General features: G+C 43.9%; 2 protein-coding genes across 3 annotated transcripts in view; one reads left to right on the plus strand and one right to left on the minus strand.

Moving 5' to 3' along the window:
• Positions 1 to 16,180, minus strand: part of ATP11B (ATPase phospholipid transporting 11B (putative)) — a 508,285-nt gene that overhangs the window by 213,526 nt on the left and 278,579 nt on the right. The window lies entirely within an intron of this gene.
• MCF2L2 (MCF.2 cell line derived transforming sequence-like 2) overlaps positions 1 to 16,180 on the plus strand; it is a 282,358-nt gene that overhangs the window by 182,670 nt on the left and 83,508 nt on the right. The window contains exons 17-20 of the mRNA XM_063131918.1: positions 2,278 to 2,393; positions 3,623 to 3,692; positions 13,795 to 13,887; positions 15,931 to 16,023. Of these exons, the coding sequence (XP_062987988.1) occupies positions 2,278 to 2,393; positions 3,623 to 3,692; positions 13,795 to 13,887; positions 15,931 to 16,023 (372 nt within the window). The remainder of the gene's footprint in view (positions 1 to 2,277; positions 2,394 to 3,622; positions 3,693 to 13,794; positions 13,888 to 15,930; positions 16,024 to 16,180) is intronic.

The following is a 16,180-nucleotide window of genomic DNA, read 5'->3' on the forward strand; positions in this document are numbered from 1 at the left end:
GACTTGCAGAATTGTTTCAGAGTTTTGTCCTGGGATGGAATAGATAAGTTTGGACACAGTACAGTGAGGGTGCTTCCAGTGTTTTCAATGCTCTAAAAACTGTTGCTTCTGGCTTCCCCTTTACCCTGTTGATGGAAGGCAGTGCTTTTCGAAGTGTGATCCAAGCAACCTTGTTTCTAAACACACACACACACACACACACTTAATCTGAAGTTCCTTTAGGAGAAGTCCAATAATGCCAGACAAGCTTTCCTGAAAAAAAAGCTTAACTTCTCCAGCAATGCACAGACTCAGGGGTAGGGTGACCATATTTGGGAAACCAAAAAAGAGGACACCTAGTGTGTGGGGGGGAAGCAGCTTTCTGAGTCCTGCAGAAAGTACGTTATTCCCCCGCCACCTTAAAGAACCCGATTGGAGTGGAGGAGGGGAAAGGATTTCATTCTGCACCACCACCATCCACTCCAATTGGGGCCTTTTCTATAATGTCCACGAATGCCCCACTTTCCCCTTTAAGACCTCAATTGGAGCTCGGGGTGGGGGAATGATGTGCCTCAAGAAAGCATGTCATTTCCTCCTGCCATGCTAATGGCAGCCTTAAAGGGGAAGGTGTGTCATTCCAGGACATTATTGAAAATTATAGAAAATCCCCCCTGACACCATGGAAAGAACAAAAACCAGGACAAATCCGGGGAAATCCTGACAGTTGGTCACCCTACCCAGGGGAGCATTGACCGTTTCCCTTTAAAAATATGAAACTCCATTTTGAGAGCTAGCAAAGATTGAAAAGCAATCAGTCCTATCAGGTAGGTGTCAGTGAAATTGTTGACTCCTTCTCTTTGTGCCTTTATGCATCAGGGAAACACAACTTTGCTTTTCAGTAGGACACTCCTGAATAATGTGGATAATGTAATCTTTGCCCCTGCTCAGAAGACAAGCTAAGCCATGGTGGTTAAGCATTTTGAATTAAACATTATGGCTTAGCATGTTGTGTGAACCATGTCTTAGCGTCGTGTGAACCATTCCTAGCCATGGTGGCTACATAACCCAGTTTAAAGATGCTCACTAATAGTTTGCTGCAAAGGGGTTAGCAGCCTAACCATGGCTTCACGTTTATGCTGCTTTATTGAGTTACTGTTTTTTTTAGTTCTGCTTGCAATATTGGTGGGTAGAACAGTGGGCAATGGGGGCCTCTGAAACTGAGAGATCAATTTTTGGAGGAAGACCATAATGCTTTAGAAAACTTTCATAAAATTTCATTTTAAGACAGCAGATTTTTAAACTTTTATCTCTTCCCCACCTTTTTTTGTTCCTACTGCCACAAGCAGTGGCAGGGGAGCTGGTTATGACAACCCCCTTTCACCAACCCTTCCCAGAATGCCCTGGAACAGTGCTACATAGCATCATTCTGAAGGGTATTCTGAGAGGGGAAATGGCAGCTACCTGTGGGAATTGACCGTCTCCCCCGAATGCCTCTCAGAACTCAACTACCTTGACATAGCATTATATAATTACATAGCATTGTTCTGGGGCATCCTAGAAAGGCAAAAAAAGAAAAAAAAAGGCATATTTGCTTAAATTGTGTAAGTTATACAGATCATAGAGGTTCTATGTTGATTGCAGGGAGCCTATATTTTTACTGTAGAAGAAGGTCTGGCCTAGACGTTAGTGCCGTGTCTTGATGGCAATGCCTTTGCCGCTCATTTCTTTGAAACCCCATGGCATCGCACATGTGGGGTAGGAACGCTAAATCCTCATTGCAGGAGGGACTGGGCTTTCCAGGCAAAAAAACCACAGCGCCGGTGGCCATTCAGCTTGTCAAGACTGCCCCTTGCCCTCTGCCCGGCTTACTGTGTCCTATCCTGAGCCTCGATCCGCCAGAGGGAACACCCGCAGCTAGAACCTGAAGCAAGGTCACCATCCTCATATGGCAGAAAGAAGGTGGTGACCTCGCAGCAAAGGGAAAAGCCCCAGTAAGTTGGGACCTTTTATAGCACACAGTTTCAGGGGGAAAGAATCATGGTCACTGCAAGTTGGTGGCTGTGTCATATAAACAACACAGCACCACTGCACAGCCATCACAGCATATTCAGGGCTTATAGATGAAAACAGCGGTAGTGTAATGAATTAAATCTGTGGGCCAGAAGAAAGCACTTCTCTCTCTCTCTCTCTCTCCCTCTCTTTGTTGTTGTTTTTAATTGACCAAAAGATAAACCGGGCTTATATTTTTATACTTTCATTCTCCTGATACTATTCTTTATTTTTTATTTTTTTTAATAGGGCTATGCATCAGAATTGGACAATCCTGATTTAATTCACTTGATCCCAACTGCAGTTTCCAACAAGAAGGAAATTCTTTTTGGAAACCTCTCAGAAATCTACGAATTCCACAACAGGTTTGCTGCTGTGCTATACTATGTGACTTTACATGAATATTTTAATATAGAAGCCACACCCACCCCACCGACAAGATATTTTCTTTACTGTCTGCAGCCTCTAGTATACGTTCATAGCCACTTGCTAACAGTGATCTTCAAACACGACATGCTATCTTCTGCTGATCTTACCTGAATCCATGGACTTTTGGAGGTGCTTCCAGATAAGGATTTGTTGTGCAGTTGCCTTGCCTCAAACATGGACTTTTATGGGGGGAGGGGAGCATCCAGAGCACCAAGTCTTCAATTTGTAACTCACCTGTATTTTCCTACTGCTTCTGTTGTCTTTTCTCTTACCATAAAAAAACACTTTCAGGAGGGAAAGACAGCGTAGCAGCACTAGTCTATGCCTTTTGATTGGTAACGTCTGAAAGCACCTTAAGTTCAGGTGCCTCCTAGCCGTCTCCCTGTTATCACATATTATATTACATCAGGAAAAACTTCCTGACTGTTAGAACAGTATGACAATGGAACCAGTTACCTAGGGAGGTTGTGGGCTCTCCCACACTATAAGCCTTCAAGAGGCAGCTGGACAACCATCTGTCAGGGATGCTTTAGGGTAGATTCCTGCATTGAGCGGGGTGTTGGACTCGATGGCCTTATAGGCTCCTTCCAACTCTACTATTCTAGGATTCTATGACTCTAGGAGCTGAATAAGGAGAAAAGGAGTAATACTTGAAGTTGGCTGGTGAGGATAAGTCCCTACCCCTCAGACATCAGTGAGAGAAGTCTTTTATGTTATCAGTAGTTTGCCTTTTCCATGGAGAAAGCCTAATGATAGTAGGAACCAAAGTGTTTTGTGAATAGGTATCCGGAAGGAAATAGTTCTAGGGAACACCAGCAGAGAGCTGAACCCCCACCAAGGGCAATAGCCATTTTGAGAACATTTATTGTAAGAGTAGCATGGTGTGAAGTAAAGCTTCATTCCACAGTTCAGTTACTTGTGGCATTTTTAAAAGTTAGCCGCAACAACAGCAAATATTACAGATAGTATTGTCCAGTCAGATTAGAGCATGGTTATATCCTTCTGAGGAGCTAAATGTTGCCCCACCCATCCCAGTCCTGGAATAGCAAGATTTCCCATTGAAATGTCATGCTAGGGGACCTTCTAGATGAAATATAAATGAAGACCTGAAAAATACACAATAAAAATCATTAAAAAAACCTGTTTTCTTTTATCTCCATTCCAGAATTTTCCTCAAAGAGCTAGAAAATTGTATTGAAAATCCAGAGCTTCTTGGTCGGTGCTTTTTAAAAAGGGTAAGTGAACCTCAGTTGTTCGATTCATCTGTTTTCTCAGTGGTGTGGGGGGCAGTTCTCTGGGACATTTGATTACCCTAGAAAGCTCAACATTCAATGGCCAGCCAGTGTCGCTGTTTTATTTAACTTTATGGGGCATTGCCAAGAGGGGAAGTTTTCAATTTAAAATCATGTGTTCACTGTTGGTCGCCATCTTAAACTCTTGTTGTGGGATGACTTTTGTTCTTTTGAAATCTCCATTTCTGCCCTGAAAACAACCCATTAAACATGTCTACTCAGAAGTAATTCCTTTTGAGTTTCACTCCACTGCACTTTCCCGGAGAAGCAGACCATCGCATAAAGTTCATGAACTGTGTTTTTTAAAAAAGAAGCTTGTTGATGCCACAAGATGCTACCCTTATAGGCTAATGCAGATTCTTGTGCAGTCTGCCATGCAAAAGTGTTGCTATATATCACTTTTAATGGCTGTGTGTGCCATGGGAGGAGCAAATCCATTTTGATAAAAAATGTGGTTTTAAACTGAATCACGTTGGAAAGCATCTCTGTGTAGGAGGGGGCCTTGAAACACCCAAAGTTAGTGATAGGTGTCTTGCTAGAGCAAAAAGGAACATGGGAAGGCTGGCACAGGCTTATACATATTGAGAACTCAACAACTGCAAGTCATAGAAGCTGTCTTGTACTGAGTCAGACCGTTTGTCCATCTAGGCCAGTATTGCTGACACCGCTCTCTAGGTATTCAGGCAAGATTATTTCCTAGCTCTACATGGAGATGCCAAGGAAGGAACTTAGAACCTTCTGTATGGAAAACATTTGCTCTACCACAGAGCTACATCCCCTCCCTAAAGTGTTACTCATGCTACTTAAATAGAACAGCTTGCTTAAAGCATAGAGCTGCATCTGCTTTGAAATAACCCCCTCCAAGCTAAGAGCTTTATCACACCAGTGTTTATAGAATCATAGAATCGTAGAATAGTGGAGTTGGAAGGGGCCTACAAGGCCATCGAGTCCAACCCCCTGCTCAATGCAGGAATCCACTCTGCATTGTTTGCAGTGTTTCTGCAAACACTGTAGTCAAACTAGTATTTGAATGTAGAGATGCACTCAGTAGAAGTGATATATTGACATCAAGATTCTGTGTGAGTTTAGCCCGGGGTGGGGGAGGGGAGAGGGGGCATTTTAGTGGCTTATCCCATTTTATGCATAAACTGCACTTGAGTTAAGGTGGATAGTTAGCTGGAGAATTGAACAGAACTCAATTCCATTGAGAGGCCACCCCCTCTTATTATTATTATTATTATTATTATTATTTATTTATATAGCACCATCAATGTACATGGTGCTGTACAGATTACACAGTAAATAGCAAGACCCTGCCGCATAGGCTTACAATCTAATAAAGTTGTAGTAAACAATAAGGAGGGAAAGAGAATGCAAACAGGCACAGGGAAGTGTAAACAGGCACCGGGTAGGGTGAAGCTGACAGTATAGGGTCAGAACAAACTCAATATTTAAAAGCTATAGGGAAAAGAAAAGTTTTTAGCTGAGTTTTAAAAGCTGTGATTGAGTCTATAGTTCTCAAGTGTTCTGGAAGAGCGTTCCAGGCGTAAGGGGCAGCAGAAGAAAAAGGACGAAGCCGAGTAAGGGAAGTAGAGGCCCTTGGGCAGGCGAGAAGCATGGCATCAGAGGAGCGGAGAGCACGAGCGGGGCAATAGTGTGAGATGAGAGAGGAGAGATAGGCAGGAGCTAGACCGTGAAAAGCTTTGAAGGTCAACAGGAGAAGTTTATATTGGATTCTGGAGTGAACTGGAAGCCAATGAAGAGATTTCAGAAGTGGAGTGACATGGTCAGAGCGGCGGGCCAAGAAGATGATCTTGGCGGCAGAGTGGTGGACAGAGACCAGCGGACTGATGTGAGATGAAGGAAGGCCAGAGAGAAGAAGGTTGCAGTAGTCCAACCGAGAGATAACCAGTGCGTGAACAAGCGTCTTGGCAGAAGAGACAGACAAAAATGGTCGAATCCTGGCAATATTATACAGGAAGAAACGACAGGATTTAGCTACTGCCTCGATATGAGGAATAAAGGAGAGCGAGGAATCAAATATAAAGCCAAGACTATGAGGAATAAAGCCTTGGAGCTATGAGATCATAGAATCATAGAATCATAGAATAGCAGAGTTGGAAGGGGCCTACAAGGCATCGAGTCCAACCCCCTGCTCAATGCAGGAATCCACCCTAAAGCATCCCCGACAGATGCTTGTCCAGCTGCCTCTTGAAGGCCTCTAGTGTGGAAGAGCCCACAACCTCCCTAGGTAACTGATTCCATTGTCGCACTGCTCTAACAGTTAGGAAGTTTTTCCTGATGTCCAGCTGGAATCTGGCTTCCTTTAACTTGAGCCCGTTATTCCGTGTCCTGCACTCTGGGAGGATCGAGAAGAGATCCTGGCCCTCCTCTGTGTGACAACCTTTTAAGTATTTGAAGAGTGCTATCCTGTCTCCCCTCAATCTTCTCTTCTCTAGGCTAAACATGCCCAGTTCTTTCAGTCTCTCTTCATAGGGCTTTGTTTCCAGACCCCTGATCATCCTGGTTGCCCTTCTCTGAACACGCTCCAGCTTGTCTGCGTCCTTCTTGAATTGTGGAGCCCAGAACTGAACGCAATACTCTAGATGAGGCCTAACCAGGGCCGAATAGAGAGGAACCAGTACCTCACGTGATTTGGAAGCTATACTTCTCTTAATGGAGCCCAAAATAGCATTTGCCTTTCTTGCAGCCATATCGCACTGTTGGCTCATATTCAGCTTGCAATCTACAACAATTCCAAGATCTTTCTCGTTTGTAGTATTGCTGAGCCAAGTATCCCCCATCTTGTAACTGTGCATATTGTGCAATCACTGTGAAATTGCATGCAAAGGACTCAGAAGTTTTCCACCTTATAATCTGCTTTGATTGTGAAGTACTCCCATGCATCCTGCCTTAATTGTGCTATAAAGCCAAAAGATTCGCTGTATTTAGCCCCTATATTTTGAGCGTATCTTCCGAGCCGCTGCTGGGGCGCAGGAACAGGATTTTAAAGAAATGCTTACATCTGCGTAAGCTTTAAAGATAAAGACACCAAAATTGGCACAGTAACAAATATTAGGGAGAGCTTTAAGCATACCAACTTTGAATTGAATTGGGTCATCCATTGATTTTTTATGATTTTTTTACATTTTATGATTTTTTACATTTTTTAAACTCACTTCTTGGTATGCAAAGGATTGGCGAAAGCTTAGTGCTATGGGGATAATCTGAGGGAAGCAGGTACGTGGGATGAAGCGTTAAATGGCTGATGTGCCATCATCCCCAACAAAGGCAACAAATTCACTAGTACTGGTGGGTCAAGAGAGGGTAGGGCTTCTACCTGCCCAAATAAAGTAGAACTCCAGGCAGAACAGTAAATAAAACACCTTATGCAAAAGGTTTTGAGTAAATATGATTTATATTTAAGCTCAACCAAATACAAAGGTGGTAATGAACCTCGTGCCTAAAACCTAACAAAGGTAAGCTAAATCTCTATAGGGAAAGTATTGCATAAAGATTTTTTAGAACTGTAGTTTATGGTTGGTTTTAACCGTTGTTAGGTTCTCTCAGTGGCATAAACACCAGAAGGGAGGATATAAAATTACGTATAAATAATATTGGGGTGGGGTGGGGAGCAGGAGCTCACCAACACGTTTGTATTTTGGTACAATTAACTCTGGAATTACCTTGACTGCAGAATTCTGGGCACCAAGCCCATTTAGTTCTCGCAACCTCCCAGAACCCTTTAGTATGAGAGCCAGTGTGGTGTAGTGGCTAAAGTGTTGGACTGGGAGTCGGGAGATCTGTGTTCTAGTCCCCACTTGGTCATGGAAACCCACTGGGTGACTTTGGGCCAGTCACAGACTCTCAGCCTAACCTACCTCACAGGGTTGTTGTTGTGAGGATAAAATGGAGAGGAGGATTATGACGCTGCCTTGGGTTCCTTGGAGGAAAAAAGGTGGGATATAAATGCAATAATAAATAAAAATAAATTAAAAGTATGGCTGCCAGGTTGCACCCAGGAGCTGCTGCATTTATTCTTTATAGTGCCAAGGAAATTGGAGGTAATACAGCCAAGGCTTCACTCATCCCAGTCCCCATTTCCTTTGCCCACTTTCCCCCCATGTGGAACTCAAGTAAGCTTGGGTTCTTCCCACAGCAGGTAAAGGTAGAGCCAAGTTGCTCTGGGGCAAACTTGAATCCCCACTTGCTTCAGCAGCTGAGGGAAGAGGGTAAGTATGATGGACCTGGGTCTTGGGGTGGGGACCTGTACACTAGGGCAAAACCACCCCCATTCCTAAATGTGGTGGATCACCCCTCAAGTCTGGGTGATCCCTCCCTTCCACTGCTACCATTAAACTACACCCTTGTATTTAACATATACCTTTTCCCTTAAAGAAACTGGCTATTAGGCGTGAGACAAAACAGATCAGAGGTGCCGAAAAAAGTAAACGAAGATATAAAGTATTTTATTAAAAAGAAAACAAGAATGCCTATTATGTTAAGGATGTTGTTACTACTTTTAAAGCAGGGTTTCTACACAGCTACTCTTACCTCCAATCAAGTGCTAGAAGCCCCAGTTCCTATCCCTAACCAACCTTAAGCCAATTCCCCTATCAAGCTCCACCCAAGTTAACTCAAGAGGCCATGGTTTACTTTGCATTTTGTTTTTTTAAAATATATATATTATATTATATGGGTGTGCTTGTGTTCTGTTTTTATTTTATCTTGTACACCACTCCAAAATTTTGAATGGGGAGCAGTATATAAATATTGTTAATAAATAAAATGATATGAGGGCTTGAAAGGTACAGTAGTTTCCTTTCTGGTCAGTTTCGACTTTCACTTGGAACCTTCAACTCTGTTCCCTAGGATTCTCCTGAAGTCTTCTGTCTGGTCCAGCACCTGCTCAATCTCCAGACCTCCCTCCGTCACCTGCCACTTGCTGTCACTCAGGCTTCAGCTCCTTCCTCCGAAGGCTGCTCCAGGGGTCTTCCCCTCCCCACCCACAGACCACCTTCTTTGGCCTCTGCCTCCCGTGCTCTCAGCTCAGCCTCCTGTTTTAGCAGCTGCTCTTTCTCCAAAGACACCTCCTCAGGTGACCCTCCAGACAGACTCCTCTGTCAACTCCGACTTCTCCACAGCTCCTTATATTCATTCCAGTCAGAACCCTCCAACCAATCAGCTTTTAGGTGTCCAATGTTCTATCACCCCATCTCTGGGTAAATTTCTGGCCAATGGGCATCTTCAGAATGTTCAGTTATTCCCCAATTGGATGGTACCAATTTCAGTCCTACCCTTCCATATAAATAGAGAGAACCTGGTTTCATTTCCATCTCCTAGTGGTAACAGTAACTGTCAATTTGCCAGCGTGCCATATCTACAATGTAAATCCCCTCAGGCACAAGACCTGAGTAAAAACCCCAAAAATATATTTTATTGTTAACCCACTCAACCCTTGGTTGAAATAAAACATAACTCTTAAAACTTTTACCTCAGTTTTACCCCAGTTTCTTCACAGTGAGCAATGGGGATGTGAGTAGAATGTACATTGATGGTGCTATATAAATAAATAAATAAATAAATAAATAATAATAATAATAATAATAATAATAATAGAATGGTAGGCACAATGGCAGCAATCCTTAACAGCAGCATATGCAAATAAATATAATGTTATGTGTTTGGGGTCAGTCTAAATTACCTCCAGGGACTCCTCATAACTCAGTGTCTCTGAGTAAAAGACATTAAGGATTCCACACACACCCAACACACACTGTAATTCCTAAATGGGCAACCTTTTTCTTCTACAAGGCCTGAGGCGGTAGGAGGAAATTAATCTGGGGGAAGGCTGAATCTGAAACAAAAGGGGAGCAGCTTTAGTCTTGCAAAAGATCTGCTGGACAGCTGAGAGGAAGCAGGGTTTGTGTGAAGCTGGGTTGTTGTAGGCCTGGACACAGTGTAAATAAACCTTCATAAAAGGAACGCCACAGGTCTCCAGTGCCCACCTAGGAAACTAAAGTTTGAGCAAGTGCTGGAGCTTCTGCAAGTCCCCCCCCCCCCCCCCAGGACTGGGGTGCAGGAGCGGAACAATATAATCTCTGGGTTGCAACCCAGCAATGAAAGCATGGAATTAGGCAGGGACAGCAATGGCTCTGTTGAGTTATGTTTCTGTGGCACTTTAAAAAAAAATAGAGCAATTGCTGTGGCAACGTTATGTGGCTGCTGCACAAACAGCAATTTGCGGTGTGGTGGGGAACACTTTTTAAATTAAATTGTATTTATTTAAGAAATATATATTGTCCTGGTTCTCACATAACAATCCAGAGTAGGGATTGAGTATGGGTTATTGTTGAATCATGGGTCGTAGAATTGTGGGTTTTTGTGTTACCTGGGAACGCTGCATTACGGTTTAACTATGGGGTGTTAATCATGAACAACCCAGGAAGAGAATCCATGGTTTGTTGTTGGGTTGTGAACTCTGGGTTGTTCATTGTTAACAACCCATAGTTAAACTATAGTGTGGAGTTTGCTTGTAATGATAGCCCACAATTCTCCACTGTGGGAGAATTCTCCGCTGTGTGGCACCCCGGTTGTGGAATGAGCTCCCCAGAGAGGTCCACCTGGCGCCTACACTGTACTCCTTTCGTCGCCAGCTGAAGACCTTTTTATTCACTCAGTATTTTAACACTTAATCTTAACTTTAATTTAAATTATACTGTTTTAACTCTGTATTTTAACCTTATATCAATTTTGCTGCATGGTTTTATCCTGGTTGTGCTTTTTATATTGTATTTTGTATTTGTGTTTTTAACTTGTTGGTTGTTTTATGATGGTTTTAATTTTTGTGAACCGCCCAGAGAGCTTCGGCTATTGGGCGGTATAAAAATGTAATAAATAAATAAATAAATAAATTCAACAGCAACCATGATTCAACGACAACCCATACAAAACCTATACTCTGGCTTGTCATTACATATGAACCAGGTAATTCTTTCTACTATAACATTTATATTTATTATCTGATTAATTAGAATTTATCCCACCCTTACTTCAGGAGTGTTCATGGTGGCATACAGGTGTATGGTTCTTTTTTTTTTTAATCCCCATAACAACCTTGTGAAATAGGTTAGGCAGAGAGATAAAGCAACTGGCCCAAAGTTACCCAGTGAGCTTCATGGCTGAGGAGGGATTTGAACTTGGGTTTCCTGAATCCTGATTTGACACTCTAACCCATCCTTCCCCAAGCTGGTGCCTTCCCCCCTCAGGTTGGGAGAAGGTTGCTCTAACCACTACACCACACTGACCCTAAAAGCATTCATACGTGTTGTTTAAAGAGAAATACTGACAAGGACAATGTGTATATAGCCCATCAGTGACTGTTCTTTCAGGTGATCTCAGCCCAATTTTTTAAGCTCAGGGAAACTTACAAAACAATTTAGAGGATTCTGTGGAGGACAGTACTGAGGAACAATCACAGGGTGGGGGAGGTTGGTGTATAGTTGTTGAATATGTGTGCTTCTGGCTCAGATCCATGATCTAGTTCATATTTTGTTTGTTTGTGTTCGTATAGCACCTTGGTTTTATTTTCCTGTTGCTTTGGTTACTTTTCTGGTCTACCAGGCATCCAAGAACATGCTATTGAGTTTCCTAAAACAAATCAACTGTTAATTTCGCTTTAAACAGGCCATTAACTTTAGTGTGTTGCATATTTAAAGTCGAAATGCGTGGTCTTAGCCCAGCAAGCAGAAATTGTGCTGCTACTTTCACTATGAGGAAAAAGAAGTGATTGTTAAAAAGTGTTAAATTGATACCTCATAAAATGGATGGTGCTTTAAATCTTGTAAGGAGAATGAGACTTTAACTCCGAAGAAAAATAAGCTTTTGTTGCTGGCCTTCATCTTCTTTGAAGCATTAAAGCATTCTTTTGGGCTGAGGGGCCAAGTCACTGAGGCATCTGCTCCAACCTGGCCTGTAATTGAAGCCTTGTTTTCAGGGTGCAAAGAGAAATCCTGTGCTAGTCCCAAGATGCTGAACAAAGTAATTCTCTTGGATTCATGGACTTTCCCTGACACAGTGAAATTTCAGCCAAAAGGAGACACATTAGCTCCTAAAAGCTGTTACTTCTCTTGAGGCGGTAGCTGGGAGAAAGGGCCAGACAGAAGTCTGTTAGTATGGCAACCTTCCCAGAACGTCTGGCTTCCTCAGTAAGGAGATCTTCTATTTGGGCCAGCCGGTCTACCAAAGGCTGTGGTTTTTTTGGCACAGCAGAAATTTCCCATCTGTTGACGGGTACGATAAAGTTGATTTTTGACTGAAAACGAGCTGTGCTGGCTCAGACCACAGGCTTAGATAGTCCAGCATTCTGTTCCCACAGAGCCCAACCAGCTGTTGACTAGGGGCACCCTCCCACTCTTGTTCCTCAGCAACTGGAATACAGAGGCAAGGTGCCCCTGATTCTGGAGGCAATATATAGCTATCAGGACTAGCAACCATGGAAAGACTTAGCCTCCATGAATCCTCTTTTAGAGGGAATCTACACGTCGTTGTGAGGGCGCTTACATGCGCCCCCAGTGCGCCCCCACAACGACTGTGTAGACTGAGAAAGAAGAGACAGAGGAAGAGGCGGAGGAGGAGGCGGCTGGGGAACCGCGTCCTTGCTGCCGCTGCCGCCGCCTCCCCGCCGGCCTCCTGCTGCTGGGGTAAGAGCCACCTGGGTCGGAGAGCTCGGTTTCCGCTTCCGCCAAGCTCTCCGACCTGGGTGGCTCTTAGCCCGGCAGCAGGAGGCCGGCGGGGAGGCGGCGGCGGCAGCGGCAAGGACGCGGCCAGTTCCCCAGCTGCCGCCTCCTCCGCCTCTTCCTCCGTCTCTTCTTTCTCGGTCTACACAATCGTTGTGGGGGCGCACTGGGGGCGCATGTAAGCGCCCTCACAACGACGTGTAGATTCCCTCTTAAAGTCATCCATGTTGGAGCCCGTCATGACATCTTGTGGTAGCAAATTCCATAGTTTAACTATGTGCTGTGTAAGAAGTCCTCCCTTTTCTTCCACCATTCAGCTTCTTGGGATGATCCCGTGTTTTAATATTATGAGAGAGGGAGAAAAGTGTCTCCATATCCACTTTCTCCACACTATGCTTAATTTCATACACCTCTATCTTGCCTTTTTTTTCTAAACTAAAAGGCCTGAAGCATTGTAATCTTTCCTTACAGGGGTGCTGCTTCAAGACCTGGATCGTTTTGCTTGTCCTTTTCTGCACCTTTTCCAGCTCTATAATATTGCTGACCAAAACTGTACACAACATTCCAAGTGTGCTCACACCATAGATGTGTATAAGGGGATTATCATATTTATTTTCTCTTCCTTCCTTCCTTCCTTCCTTCCTTCCTTCATGATCTCCAAGATGGAAAGATTTTTCACAGCAGCCCCACAATGGATCAACATTTTCATCGACCTCTCTACTACAATGCCAAGATCTCTTTCCTGGCCAGTCAGTGCCTGCTCAGACCCATCAGAGGACGCATGGAGTTAGGATTTCATGGTGGCCAGCTGTGGCCTGTGAGGACCAGAGCACAAACAGCTGCTCTGCTCACAATAGTTGTTTCATTGGTTTCTGTGGTGTGTTTTTTAAGTGAACAAGTCCTACCTGTCACCACAAAACTGTTCAGAATAGCTTAAATGGTGGCACACAGGCCTAACAAGGATTTCCCTTCTAAGAAAGCTCTGAAAGTGTGATTTGAAGGGGATTGAGATCTTCAGTGAAGGGAAATCCAGGTTAGCCTTAGCTATGATTAACAGTGGACTATATAACTATGGTTAAGTGGGGGAGGAGGGTGTTTGCTCCAGGAAAGACAGGGCACTGGAGAGGAAGTCCACGACACTAAAGTTGGGTCCTGATTTGTTAATCATGGTAAGGAGGGCAGTGGATTTACATCTGAGCTGGCGTGTTGTGCCATGTACCCATTCCACCTTGTTTATTTAGTAACGAAGAAGTTCAGTTGGTTATTTTGATTTGCATTGTTTAACATTTACTTCTTTTTTGTTGCAGAAAGAAGATCTCCAAATATATGAAAAATACTGCCAGAACAAGCCAAGGTCAGAAGCTCTCTGGAGGCAGTGCGGAGACAGCCTCTTCTTTCAGGTGGGTCTTAGTTAGGTCCAGGCAGCTAAGCTATCCAAGCGCCTCTCCTCCTCCCAGATTAATTTTGTCACCTTGAACCAACGTGAAGGAACAACTTGCGGAGCGCTTGGTTTCATTCAGCCTCTCTATCTCCCATTCACCCTTTCCTCTTTCTAAGTGAAAGCTTTCATCTGATCTCTGCCTGCTTATTTGAACCTCTACCTTTCCTGCTTAGGAACATCATTTGTTCCACAAGGCCTCCCAAGTTTTAGAAAGTATTTATAGATTCCAAAGTAAACGTGTGCCTGAGTGCACCTTTCGTTGCCAGCTCCAGGTTTTCGAGAGCCCTTGGGACCCCTCCCTCACCGAGGCTAACATCTCACCACTGTTATCACCAGCTGCCATTGCTCCTCGTCCTCTTTTGCATCATTGCTATCACTTACTTGCTTGACAGAGAGGGGGACATTGAGCAAGAAAGCAGGGGCATCTACTGCTTCTCCTTCTCACCATCACCTTCGTTTGGCTGGAGTGAAAGGCAGGTGAATTAGTAGGTTACAAGGATGAACATATTAAGAACATAAGAAGAGCCATGCTGGATCAGATCAAGGTCCATCTAGTTCCAGGACCCATTCACACAGTGGCCAACCAGCTGTTGACCAGGGACCCACAAGCAGGACACGGTGCAACAGCACCTTCCCACCCATGTCCCCCAGCAACTGGTATATATAGGCTTACTGCCTCTGATACCGGAGGTATAAAACTAGCATGAAATCACAGTTAAAATGAGTTCATGAAAGAACAGCAGCATAAACATTCAAAGTAAAAACTCAGCAGAAAGGATAAAATCTGTTCAGTCCATCAATTTATATTCTGAGCTGGAATGCCTGGGCAAATAAAAATATCTTAACATGGTGTCAGAAAGATAATGAATACAGTTGCTACTAAGCAAGCCTCCCTCCATTCCATAGATTGGGTGTCATGACTGAAAACACACTCTCTCTAGTCAATACCCAATTAATCAGGTGGTGGAAGGATCAAGAGGACATCCTCAGATAATGTATGCATTGTTTGGACAAGTTAATGTCCAAATGTCCTGGGTTTGCATACCCAGGTCCCAAGTCATTATAGAGCCCCTTTGGACCTGTGAAGTGGTGATTACAGTTTTAACACATTTAGAGCTCCATTTAGAGTAATTCACACCAGTGATTTATCGCACACTCACCTTTCCTGGTATGTGGATTTGCAGCGCGGTACTCACATGATGTCATCCCTGTCCTGCACTCATCTCGCCCCTTTCCCTTCCTTGTTGCATTTTATTTTGGTGTGGGGAGAGTCATATTTTCTGCTCTCGTTTTTTCCTCTGTTGGGGGTGCGTGCTAATGGAGTCTTGCCGACAAAAGGGGAGGGCGGGGAGGAAGCAGCAGCCAGGCACCTCTCCACTGTGCCTGGGTCCAGCTCCAGCTGAGAGCCCCCTTCCTCCTGCTGTCAACTGTAACTGCTGAACTTTGCAACTAAGATTGTAGTGCCTGAATTTGCTTTCCTTTTCCCTCTCCTCCTCCTCCCTCCCAATCCCCTTTCCTTTTGTGTCATGTCTTTTAGATTGTAAGCCTGTGGGCAGGGACTGTCAAGAAATACTTTTGTAAGCTGCCATGAGAGCCTTTTTTGGCTGAATGGCGGCATAAAAATCCTTAAATAAATAATAAAATAAAATAAAATAAATGGGCCCCAACAGTTGTCAGTGCACTTCAATACCACTATAAAGCAGTCCTGTGGCTCCTGCCTTTTATATACCGCTTTCACAGTGCAGTATCCTGCTTGGTGTAGATGCGGCCCTTGTTATGCTTCAAAGACGTGGGAAATTGCAGTGCTTCAGGCTGCATAAAGCCACCTTTTGGAAGCTGCCAAAGGATACCCATGCTTTTAAAACTGCCTTATGAAAGTAACAGGCTCCTACGCATAAAAATAACATTACTCTGTAATTTTGCTCTTGGTATCCTTGTGTGTTGTGTTCGTTTTTCAGACTAGCAGCACTTCATTGCCACCTTTTCCCTTCGTCTTTTCCAGGAATGTCAGCGGAAACTGGACCATAAACTCTCCCTCGATGCTTATCTCTTAAAGCCAGTCCAGAGGATTACCAAGTACCAGCTGCTTTTAAAGGTAATAACTGGATCCAGAAAGCTGCTTTTTGCAAAGGGAAACGGTGGGTCACTGCAGTACTTTTGTAAAGAAAAGCCTTCCATAACATGGCACCCTCCACATATGTTAGACTACAGCTCCCTTCATCCCCAGCCAGCATGGTCAATGGGAATTACAA

This window comes from Elgaria multicarinata, chromosome 8, assembly GCF_023053635.1.
Source record: "Elgaria multicarinata webbii isolate HBS135686 ecotype San Diego chromosome 8, rElgMul1.1.pri, whole genome shotgun sequence".
Taxonomy (NCBI): domain Eukaryota; kingdom Metazoa; phylum Chordata; class Lepidosauria; order Squamata; family Anguidae; genus Elgaria; species Elgaria multicarinata.